Below are 12380 nucleotides of genomic sequence, written 5' to 3'. Positions count from 1 at the left end.
CTGTAGTCACACAGTGGACTTGAGGGCCTTACCAGGTTGTGTCGCTTTATTCAATTCAGGATGTTTAATGGCTGCTTTTTAAGTTTTGGAACTCATTTCTCATGGAAATCAAAAGAAATAGTATCCCCCCCACCCCATCCCCCAAAAAAACCCTCAAATCTTACCCTATTCAACTATCTTAATGATTAAGAGCTTTAAAATTTGACCGATAAGAAAAACATTGTTTTCAAGAGAATGTATTATAACAGGCTAATTGTCTAGGTTCATAAATTCCAGCTTTCTACACACCTCTGGTTTATGTAACCTTGACTCCAGTTTTTCCTGAATATCTAAACCTTTGTTAAGTTTCTCTCAATCACTTTAGCCATTGCTCTTTTGTATATAGGCAGATTTCCTTCTGCACGCTTCTAAGCAAAGGAATTCTTGCCTTCCTAAGAGGTATAAATATTCTTTGCCTAGTGATTTTCTGTTTATGTAGCAACTCAAGCAATTAGAGAGGTGCCTAGAGCTATATCACAGTTGAATGTTAACAGTAAGGTTTTTCTATGTAGAGACAAAACTCAGCAGCTATCCCTGGTACCAAATGGGTTATTGTCATTCTCCTTTCCCCATCAGACTACTTACTCTGTCTCTGAAGATGTTTGCTAGCCAAGGAATAAACTCTGTATTTCAGAAAGTGCTTAAAAGCACAGGGAACTTGTTTGATAAGCAGTCTTAACTCTTGAGCTCCTTCTAAGAGGTCTCCTCGATGAGCATTCTGAATTCATCCTTGCATGGGATTAAGAGAAGTAAACAGCAGATACCAGTGTGGTTGTGAATATGGTATCTTCGATTTTTAAAAACGAGGCTGTTTAACTTAATACTGTCATTCTGTACAGATGACTAGTGATATCTAATAGAATTTACTGCAATTACAGAAATAACCTGTACTGTTCATTTCAGTAGCCACTAGACACAAGAGGTTCTCGAGCACTTGAAGTGTGGCTTATGCAACTGAGGCACTGTTTTTCTAATTTTATTTAACAGATTTAGCTACCTAGTGGGTACTGTACTGGACAGAGTGCTGCTAAATCAAGTTGTTAATAATAACCGCACATTGTCAATTCCTCTGTTTGCGGGTAACTGGCATCAACCTGTCTTTTTCAAGATACACTTCTTTCATCAGGAACTTCTCTTTGTAAATTGTTATTTCCTGAAACAAAGACATCAAGTTTAAATGTCACCATATCTCTGCTGCTTTTCCATAAAGTAAAAAATGTTTTAATGGTGTAAAATACGGATGGTCTCTGGGAGGCATTGTTTGCATAATTTTCTGTTATCAAAAGGAGCAATTGTATCAGTTACTGCTTGCATAAAAGACGAATAAAGTTCTAGCAGATCATAAAAAGACCCTCTCTTATCAACATACTGTGAGTCTGAGCTGGCTGAGAACCCAATCTGATTCTAACTTCAGAACAAACAAACATGATTTTTGGTGGATGCAATTCCCATTCCAAATACATCTTTGTATTTATGAGTGTGATAGTAATCGATGGATCCTTTTCAACAAAAAGCCACCTGATAGCAACATTTCATAATTCCTAAGTGACAGTCTTAGGAAACACCTCTGTTAAAATATATGAAAATTGGTCCCTGGTTATCTGTCATAGCTTAACTCCTTATCTTAACCAGATTTCCATTATCTCTTTTGAAAAGGTGCAGAACGTGTAATTACCTTGAAAATGGAAATTCCTGGATCAATGCCACCTCTCATTCAAGAAATGCTGGAGAATTCTGAAGGACATGAACCCTTGACCCCAAGTTCAAGTGGGAACACAGCAGAGCACAGTCCTAGCATCTCACCCAGCTCAGTGGAAAACAGTGGGGTCAGTCAGTCACCACTTGTGCAATAAGACATTTTCTAGCTACTTCAAACATTCCCCAGTACCTTCAGTTCCAGGATTTAAAATGCAAGAAAAAACATTTTTACTGCTGCTTAGTTTTTGGACTGAAAATATATTAAAACTCAAGAAGGACCAAGAAGTTTTCGTATGTATCAATATATATACTCCTCACTGTGTAACTTACCTAGAAATACAAACTTTTCAAATTCTAAAAAAATCAGCCATTTCATGCAACCAGAAACTAGTTAAAAGCTTCTATTTTCCTCTTTGAACACTCAAGATTGCATGGCAAAGACCCAGTCAAAATGATTTACCCCTGGTTAAGTTTCTGAAGACTTTGTACATACAGAAGTATGGCTCTGTTCTTTCTATACTATATGTTTGGTGCTTTCCTTTTGTCTTGCATACTCAAAATAACCATGACACCAAGGTTATGAAACAGACTACATGTCCACCTACGTTCAAAAAGATAACTGTCTTGCTTTCATGGAATAGTCAAGACATCAAGGTAAGGAAACAGGACTATTGTACAGTATGACAAGATAAGACTGAAGATATTCTAATTTAGTTAGTATGGAAGCTTGTCTTTGCTCTTTCTGATGCTCTCAAACTGCATCTTTTATTTCATGTTGCCCAGTAAAAGTATACAAATTCCCTGCACTAGCAGAAGAGAATTCTGTATCATTGTAACTGCCAGTTCAGTTAATCAAATGTCATTTGTTCAATTGTTAATGTCACTTTAAATTAAAAGTGGTTTATTACTTGTTTAATGACATAACTACACAGTTTAAAAAAAAAAAAATTTACAGTAATGATAGCCTCCAAGGCAGAAACACTTTTCAGTGTTAAGTTTTTGTTTACCTGTTCACAAGCCATTAGGGAAATTTCATGGGATAATTAGCAGGCTGGTCTACCACCTGGACCATGTAACTCTAGTGTCCTTCCTGATTCATGCCTGATATTGGGATTTTTTTTTCCAGCCTTCTTGATGCCAAGGGGCTAATATTAACTCCCAAAGACACAGGCATAGAATCGGACTCCTTTGACCTTGTTCAATCACTATGAAGCAGAGTGAAAGCTGTGGTAGAGTGGTTAACAGATACAAGTGTCAGTTTCTTAGTTCTCATTTAAGCACTAGTGGAATTTTTTTTTTTTTTTTTTTTTTTTTTTTTTTTGATATACTAGCAAGTCTGTGATGTACTTTCACTGGCTCTGTTTGTACATTGAGATTGTTTGTTTAACAATGCTTTCTATGTTCATATACTGTTTACCTTTTTCCATGGAGTCTCCTGGCAAAGAATAAAATATATTTATTTTAAAGGTGTGTGGGAGCCTTTACTACACCTTTATCTTCAGTAAAGAGACAGAAAACACAGTTCCATTTTTAATGTTTAAATTTCATTTCAAAAAGCAGGTCTGTAGTTTGTAACCATGACAGTTAAAATCTGTGCTAATGCACGGCAGTCTATAACAATTCTACAAGCCAATCAGACAGACAGTACGTGACATTTCAATGAGTAAAAAAGAGCATAAAACTGTATGTGTAAGAACAAAATGTTAAAAGGCCTACCACAATAATAAAAATCCATCATCAATTACATCATCACATTAAAATAAGCCAGATGTACAAAAGTCTGAGACAGAAAAGACAAAAGGACAACACAAGGTATTTGTTGAAAAATGTTTGTTTGTGCTCTTTGGGCACTTAATTAAACATTGCAAAATCAACATCTTCTTCTTCTTCATCAGACTCTGCAAAATATTTTACTTCTTTCCTAGCCCGACCGGTTCGTGGCAGAGAAGGTGGCTCAGAAGGGAAGTCTGAGGGGAAGATGTCCACATCTGAATCCTGATCAAAGGATGTTTTCTTCGGTTTCTAGATATTTTTTTTTTCAATAGATTAGATTTAAAAGTTATTAAAAGAAATAAAGACTAGTATGAAGAACTATCACTCCTTAAACTTCACTTATGTTTAGGAAGTATTACAAATCATGGAACTTTTAAAATTAGAGTTGTAATGCTAACCTAAGTTTAAGACCAGTTACCTTATTTTTTGGAGGAAAAAGATTACATACAGTAATTCGCTACCTTGGTGGTTTCATATTTACCAAGTTCTAGCCTGAAAAATGTAACACTTTTATTTCTAAAATTATATTTTACCCAAAAAGTATGCACAATGCCCAGATTAGTAAAAATTCAAGCTGTCCTATTGCTAAGTACGTATCAAGAATTCATGGGAGGAAACAAGACTCCCGCACCACGTGGAGTATGCACTGTTAAGTGTTTTAAAACATGCAAAGCATCACCGAGGTGGAACTGAGACACAGAAGATGACTGGATGGAAAAGGTCAGTGTGGAAATCAACATAAAGCTATGATCATCTACATTGGTATTTTTAAGTTTTACTAGGAAGAGAAAAAAAGGGATGGAGGTAGCTGATGTCATTCATTTACCTAAAAAAAAAATAGTGTACTTCTGGAAAAGGGTCAGACTAATTGGGAAAATTAGCCACAGTCAAATGAATTCAATTAAAAAAAAAATCAAATTAGCCCTGGTCAAATAAATCCAAGTTAACAGGAAACAGTCTTTAGTCTGAAAAATAATATTTTAGTCTGAAAGAGTCTAATATTTAGGTAACATAACAGTACTATAGCTCAATGGATGAAATGGAAGATTCTAAGTAGGTTAATTTATAGCACACTGTTATTTAGAAACTAGTCCTGATTATATACATTTATACTTGAATAATTCCTTAACCATATACAAGCCCCATATTGATATGAGATGCTAGGTGGAAAGCTGTTCCAGGACTGTAGTAATAAGCAAACTAAGTCAGTTACAGATCTTTTTTTAAAAAGCCATGCACTAATGTGCAATGATGTTCCCAGTTACCTTGCTTGCTGTTTTGGAGGTTTTCCTGCCAGGGTTATAGTCGCCTTCATTTTCAGAGCCAGATGCTTTCCTTTTCTTTGCCCCTCGGCCTTTACCTTAAAATGATACAAAAGGTTTTTTCTTCCATGGGTAAGTGCAATATAAAAAGATAAATGCCACAACATTGTAGTTTATTTCTTTGGCATGCCCAATCAGTGGAACACTGCAGTCCTAATCTCTTACTATGAGTGATTATAAACAACTTGGCAGTAGCATTTCAATTCTGGGATTGACATGACCAAAGACTTTTTCACAAATATATTTAAATTAATGGGAAAGTCCCAAAGACAAATTTTAATGATGAATCCCTTCATACATAAAACATCTGTATTTGCTATGTGGTCCTTGAGCCTGAAAAGGAAATACCTTGGAAAAGTATCTTTTAAATTACATGTGATTTAAATTTTTTTTTTTAATTTCTAATTTGTCATGGGCCAATACTTTTAAAAATACAATAGAACACAAATTACTAAAAAATGTAATCACATGCTGTTTTATTAACACAAAATTATCATCAAGGTCTAAATGTTTACTCAGTTTTACTTATCAAAGACTAGTAACAACCAATTGCATATCCCACGTTGAGTGGCACCATCTGAGACCCACCAGTATTGACTATAAAATGTCAAATACATATTCCTTCTCAGACCTAGACTTGGCACATGCAGCATTTTTTTCATCTACCTAACCTCTTATTCTCATCATTGGAGGTGAAAGGAGAAAAGGTAATATTTAAGTAGGGGCCAGATGTTCTCCATCCCACAATGATGCCAATGAAATAAAATAGAACTAAATAGCAATTAATTTTAAATCTTTAAAAATTCCTTGACAGCTAGATTGGACAAGTACAAAGATAGCCTTACATAATCTTGGGATGTCATATTTGATCAAATTAATCAGGGAAATAGCATTTTTGAATTGATAAAGGCTTTCAATCCTGCATATCATGAGTACTACCTTCCCAGTCCCTATGATTCTTTTCCACCCTATTATCCCCATTTCCCTTTGGTCCACAGCTCCTTATCCCAACCACTCCTTTAAGAAATAGAAGAGCCACACCGAGGAAGATATCCTTCAGTTGAATAAAAGATGGAGCAGCTACCCTCAGAGCATATCATGTCTTACAAACATATTTTATAAAGCATCTTTAAGGGCTTTCCAGATTCTGGAGACAAAGAAGGGATGCCACGGAGAACTGGAGCTGGTTCCTTGTGTGGTCCTGAGTACAGTTATTTCTTAGGTGAGAAAAAAAGTTCTAGCCTAAGAGTCCTGGATCTAGCCCATTACAATAAGTGTCACAGTTTAGTTAGTGTGGAGTGCTAATCTGACTTTTTAATAACAACTTTCAGTGAGTTGGCTGCAGGGGAGAATTTGGACCATTCTTAGGGATTCTTATTTAACCTCTTTGAGCCTCAGTTTTTTTAATTTGTAAAACAAAGTGACTGAACTAAATTGCTATACCTCCTTTGGACTATATTCAGCACTGATTCCTAGACACACCCCTTACTGAGGAGTAAAGCAATTTAAAACAAAATAGATACCTAGCCTCTCTAAATTCAATGAGGTAGAAAAAATTCCATCTTTTCCATACAGTATATGTTTAAAGGGTTATAAGAAGATAATCCTCACCTTTTGGTGTTGTAGTCTTCTTTGGAATGCCAAATTCTGAATCTGAGTCAGAGTTTACAGCCTCTACTACTTTCTTCTGTTTGGGGGCTCTCTTGGGCTTAGGGGCTGTATCTGAAGACGGTTTTCCTAGTAAGCAAATTTCCATTTCACAGGTCAATATACTTACCAACAAATCAAACTGAAGAGAGTCCTATATAAATGGAATTTCTCATAGCTGATTAGAAACTGAGTTGCCTGGCTGGGCGCGGTGGCTCACACCTGTAATCCCAGCACTTTGGGACACCAAGTTGGGTGGATCACCTGAGATCAGAAGTTCAAGACCAGCCTGGCCAACATGGTGAAACCCCATCTCTACTAAAAATGCAAAAATTAGCTGGGCATGGTGGTGGGTGCCTGTAATCCCAGCTACTTGGGAGGCTGAGGCAGGAGAATCGCTTGAACCCAGAAGGTCACAGTGAGCTGAGATCACGCCACTGTACTCCAGGCTGGGCAACAAGAGCAAAACTCCATCTCAAAAAAAAAAAAAATTGAGTCGCCTTAATGAAATGGTTTCTCTCTGCTTGGCGGCAATGTAAAGGCAAACAATTTCTCATAGATGACAAAATGCTTTTTATTTAATTATGTATAACTTGCCCTTAGGTAATACAATTAAGACATTTTAAGGAAGAGCCATTAAAAATAAATTAAGCAGTAACTTTTAAATATAGTCATGACAAAAGAGTAGCATATTTGATAAATTAATTATAACCCAAGTATAACCACAGATCAAGTCCTTTTAGAATGTTTTAGAGAAAAAAAAAATGTATGGGATCCTCAAATACAATGAATAGAAACCAACTCACTTCCATTCAAAAGCTGAAATCCAGAGTTGGCATTTTTATATGGAAAGAAATATAAAGTCCTAGATAAGTAGACAATAGATACAAGGCCTTTGCTTTGTTGAATTTTGAAAAATAGACCTTGTTTTACAGCTTTATCTGCAGTTCTATGTGAAAACTGATAAATCAGGCCAGTTGCAATGGCTCACACCTGTAATCCCAGCACTTTGGGAGGCCAAGGCAGGCGGATTACCTGGAGTCAGGAGTTTGAGACCAGCCTACCCAACATGGTGAAACCCCATCTCTACTAAAAATACAAAAAATTAGCCCAATGAGGTAGCGTGCGCCTGTAGTCCCAGCTACTTGGGAGGATGAGGTAGGGGAATCGCTTTAACCCAGGCAAGGGAGGTTGCTGTGAGCCAAGATCATGCCACTCCACTCCAGCCTTGGCGATAGAGCAAGACTCTGTCTCAAAAAAAAAAAAAAAAAAAAAAAAAGAAAGAAAAGAAAAAAAACTAATATATCACTTTTTGTGTAATTAAGAAAACCTAATTTGGAAGAAAATATATTAACTGTAGACTTTAAAACAAACAAACAAACAAAAAACCTATGCTGATTCGATGGAAAATGTATCCCTGTCACAATTTGAGACACTACAAATAAGGCCCCTCATGAGCTAAGAGCAGGAGGAGCCCTAGGAAAGTGGCACCCATATTGTGTGGTTTTTCATGACTATATCTACCACAAGAACCACAGGGCAGCTCCCGGCAGGGAGTATAAACTCAGCCAGGTGTTCTAGGAACCACTTTTTTTCCTTTGCTTGGAGTTACATGGCACTTTCAATTTACCAGGCAAACAGGTCAGATATCTGAGTACTACAGCTGCCTTTCTGCTGTAAACTACAGAATTTAACTTGTATAATATATGCAATTTGGAGTTAACGCAGACAATCCCACAGAGGGATGTCATGCATCCTCTTCTTGAAATGATATTTTAATTGGAATTGTATTTTGTAAGGGAGACTAGAGGAAGGTCGAGGACTTGCTGGGGTCCCTGAAATCACACCACACAGGCAGTCACCTATTCAACTTAGACAAGGCCAGTTCAGCTATTAAAGAAGGAAGCAAGTAGAATAGGTGCCATGATATTCTAGCCTTTTAGTCATGCTAAACTCATTAGGTTCAATATGGGTGAACAGTTCTATGAAGGAAACGGGGTATGTTTCAATAAGTAATATGGCTCCTAAGTTTTCAGGGTGTTTATAAGATGCTCATATGAAGATTATTTTAAAAAGATGTTTTTTGATTGTTCTGTTGTTATTTGAGATGGAGTCTCACTCTACCGTCCCAGCTGGAGTGCAGTGTTGCCATCTCAGCTCACTGCAACCTCTGCCTCCCGAGTTCAAGCGATTCTTGTGCCTCAGCTTCCTGAGTAGCTGGGACTACAGGCATGCACGTGCCTCCACACCAGGCTAATTTTTGTATTTTTAGTAGAGATGGGGTTTCGCCATGTTGGCCAGGCTGGTCTCAAACTCCTGAACTCAAGTGATCTCCCTGCCTCGACCTCCCAAAGTTCTAGGGTTACAAGTATGAGCCACTGCACCCAGCCTGATTGTTTTTTTAAAAAAAAGAGAAATTAGAGGGTCTATCTCAATTTGGGTTCCCCAGATTTGGGCCAATCTGCCTAATCCTAGAGTAAGGATTTAAGTATAAGTATTTATTTGAGAGGTAAAGGAAAGGGAGACAAAAATGAGACAACGAAGAGAAGGCAGCCAGTAATGGGTAAGTTATCAAGCCAATCATCACTCTAGGAGCTTAATTCCACGAGAAATTTTTGAGAGCCAGTGTGAAACACACATCTCACAGTTGGCTCACATGAGAGGCAAGGACACTGAGATATTTACAGAACAACTTTCCTCAATCCACTAGTTAAAGGCAGCTGGGAGCAGGGGAGCATTAATATTCCAGCACAGTGGCAAAGAGGAAGTCCTCAGGCAAAGAATGCAGACATTGCCCAATGTGCACTAAGTGGTAAGGGCACTGGGACATGAGTAGGTCACTCAGTGTGTTGGCTACAGAGACTCTTGTAGATAACCAATTTCTCAATATGGTTCTAGTGCAGTCAGAGTAAGCAGGACTTTTCAAAATTGTTCTACTACATTCAATACATGTGTGTCTGTAATGAGGTTGTCTGTTGTGAATTTTTAAAATCTTTGAGGGAACAATCCATATTATTTACTTGCTATCTTAAGTAGCACACATCTCAATTAGATTTGTGGGTTTTTTTTTTAAGTATCATCCTTCAAACACAAAACACAAATACTGACCCCTTTCAGAAAGACCAAGGTACATATATCTTGGTACTAGTAAGAGATCCATTAATCAACTCAAAGCGTTTTGTGGCCAATCTAAGGCTATGAAAAAGAGAGAAGCTGCATGACTCACATAGAAAAAGAGGACCTCCACTGAACTGATCAATCCCTCCACATAAGGAGTTGAGTAATGATCAACAAAGATAACAGAAGCAGGCTACTAGCAAGACAAAATTTTAATCTCCATTACAACCTAACCACAAGGGAGCTTTTCTAGAAAGCTATCTTTAGATATCAATGCATGGGATTATTTTATAATTACAACAGCTTTAAAATGAAGTCTTAAAGAAATTTTATTAATTCCCTCACATGGTTAGAATTTTATTAATTGCCTCACATGGTTAGAAAACAAGAGAGGTTCTCCTTGTAAGCACTTATACTTCTTAATTGTTTTATGATAAAAAATGCAAATAGTTTCAAATTAAGTTACATTTCCTTTTAAATTATCTCTATGCAATGCTTAACTCAATCAAATATAAGTACATACCCTTTTTAGCAGCTACTGTTTTACTTGGAACTTTATCTATCTGTTTCAGACCAAATGATGGTGAGAAAACAGAAGCAGAATCTTCTTCATTACTGTCAAATTTAGCTGAATCTAAAAATTGCAAAGCCTTCTTTTAGTAAAGAGATATTATAAAGATCTCTCAGTAAACTTTGACTCTTAACTGATGACTTCTCTTTAGCTAGACAATTGATCTTATGTTACTATTATGTGACCAGATAATCCACAATATACAAACAGCAGAAAATAAAACATATCAGTTATACACCAAAAATGTTAACTCTGTGGTGAAATAACACAGAAGTGCATAAAGTAGTAAAAATTAAAAGTACTAAATGTTAAATATTTAAAACATAACTGACCAATTCAAAAATACATGCTGACAATTTATTTTAAAATGAGATATGAAAATGTTCCACTGGATTATTTTAGTACCTACATAAATAATACTATTAACCATTTCAGGAATATCAGTAACAATGTTTACATCTAAAAGAATAGTAAGTATTCCTATTTTAAAATAAATTATTGAAGACTAATTCAAAAGGCAGACAGGCTTACCTTCAGTTTACTTTTGCATGCAAATTAGTTTAATCAATCCGTTCTTCCCTAACACCATAGCACAAACTTTTAAAATAGCTACTTGGATGTAAATAAATATGTTTATACAACTCTTTTGACACACTGTCAAAAATGAGTATCTATACATATGGAACATGTACCAAATATGTCTAAATGTATAGATGTGTGTATCAAAAAATGACAGTGAATAAATTAAATAACCTTAAAAATTCCATACAAAAAAAATATAGGAAACAAAAAGTATATACACCAATTAAATTTGTTCTTATGAAGGTTTTAATCTCTCAGGTAACCAGGGTTTAGTAAAACCAATCTGCAATCATACTGGTGCCCTTACAGATTTAGAAAACTGTAGTATATACATTCACATTGCCATGAAAATCAAATTTCAAGCTTTCAAAATTTCATTATTTCTTGTCTCTCATTAAAACACTACACATACACTCACACCCATAAACAAAGATAAGCATTTGCGTGTCCACCTAAATGCTTCCATAATGCCTATTTTGACCAATGAGTTAGGAATCACCTCAGAAAAAGTAAAGAAATCTTATTATCTTGAGCAAAATATAAAAAGGAAGTTTCCTACTTATAAAAAATTCTGAAGCTAAATCATGACCTAACGATTTATTTACTGTTTTCTCTCCACCACTAAAAGCAAAAGTACAGTAACTAATGAAAAGACTAAATGAACATACCATCTTCTGACTTCTGAGAATATGAAGGAAATGAAAAGAGATTTCCAAAATCCTGACTTTTTTTGTCATGCAAAGATTTTCTATTAGAAAGAAAAGAAACACCACAGAGGATACAATTTAAATATCTGACTTCAATCCTGATAAATTATATATAATACGTACTGCAGGATTATAATCACAGAACAAAACTTTAGTTTTCATTTCTTTCTCTGTTAAAGACAGGGTAATAAAACTCTTTCTCTCTTACGTGTAAAAGTGTGCACACATATCCATGATCCATGTGCACACACCATATATGCACACAGACACCATACAAATCAATTATTTAATATAAAAAAGAATGGAAACTAAGCAATGGTTTAAAGTTATTCAAAATACTATTAAACCAAATTCTATAGTTGATAGAAATAACCATTCCAGAATTTAAGATCAGCAAACTATGGACAAAAACCCAAGGAGAAAGACAGAATCCCCATCACACCTGGCAACAATCCTATTTCTAATTCAAGACTACAGGTGGGCAATTATTTCAGGATCTGGTGAAGGCCAACTGTAATACGTGAGAAAATACTTTTTAAAAAATCGAAAATAGTTCACAAACCTCAAATCCCAGATGTGTTCATGCTCACCAAAAGCAAGAAAAATCTATCGAGGCCAAATTTAGGGAAGAAACAAACCACCCAATTCTAAGGACTTAGTAAGTTTTCTCAAAACCAGGGGTTGTCCAACTATATCCCATGGGCCTGCTGCCTATTTTTGTAAATAATACTTTATTGGAACATGGCTACACTCATTTATTTACGTATCATTTATGGCTGCTTTTTTACTAGAATGGCAGCATTAAGAAGATGTGACATAAACAATATGGCCCACAAAGCCTAAAACATTTACTATTGAGCCCTTTATGGAAAAAGTTTGCCAATCCTTCCTTTAAACTACAGCAACTGTGATGGGAACAGCTGC

General features: G+C 35.8%; 3 protein-coding genes across 8 annotated transcripts in view; 2 read left to right on the top strand and 1 right to left on the bottom strand.

The window, feature by feature from the left end:
* The window catches only part of RARB (retinoic acid receptor beta), a 770770-nt gene extending 767567 nt beyond the window's left edge, over window positions 1–3203 (top strand). For all 5 annotated transcript variants that reach the window (XM_050779494.1, XM_050779495.1, XM_050779496.1 and 2 more), the window contains one exon: window positions 1696–3203. In XM_050779494.1, the coding sequence (XP_050635451.1) occupies window positions 1696–1892 (197 nt within the window). In that variant the 3' untranslated portion in view covers window positions 1893–3203. The remainder of the gene's footprint in view (window positions 1–1695) is intronic.
* OXSM (3-oxoacyl-ACP synthase, mitochondrial) overlaps window positions 1–12380 on the top strand; it is a 488173-nt gene that overhangs the window by 288008 nt on the left and 187785 nt on the right. The gene's annotated exons all lie outside the window — the stretch shown is intronic.
* The window catches only part of TOP2B (DNA topoisomerase II beta), a 66273-nt gene continuing 57147 nt past the window's right edge, over window positions 3255–12380 (bottom strand). For both annotated transcript variants that reach the window (XM_050779438.1, XM_050779437.1), the window contains exons 32-36: window positions 11418–11497; window positions 10120–10230; window positions 6444–6569; window positions 4776–4870; window positions 3255–3759 (exon numbers count right to left, since the gene is read on the bottom strand). In XM_050779438.1, coding sequence (XP_050635395.1) covers window positions 3589–3759; window positions 4776–4870; window positions 6444–6569; window positions 10120–10230; window positions 11418–11497 — 583 coding nt within the window. In that variant the 3' untranslated portion in view covers window positions 3255–3588. The remainder of the gene's footprint in view (window positions 3760–4775; window positions 4871–6443; window positions 6570–10119; window positions 10231–11417; window positions 11498–12380) is intronic.

Source organism: Macaca thibetana, chromosome 2, assembly GCF_024542745.1.
Source record: "Macaca thibetana thibetana isolate TM-01 chromosome 2, ASM2454274v1, whole genome shotgun sequence".
In the NCBI taxonomy this organism is placed as follows: domain Eukaryota; kingdom Metazoa; phylum Chordata; class Mammalia; order Primates; family Cercopithecidae; genus Macaca; species Macaca thibetana.
Note: the sequence above shows the minus strand (reverse complement) of the source record. Positions and strands in the feature narration are given on the sequence as shown.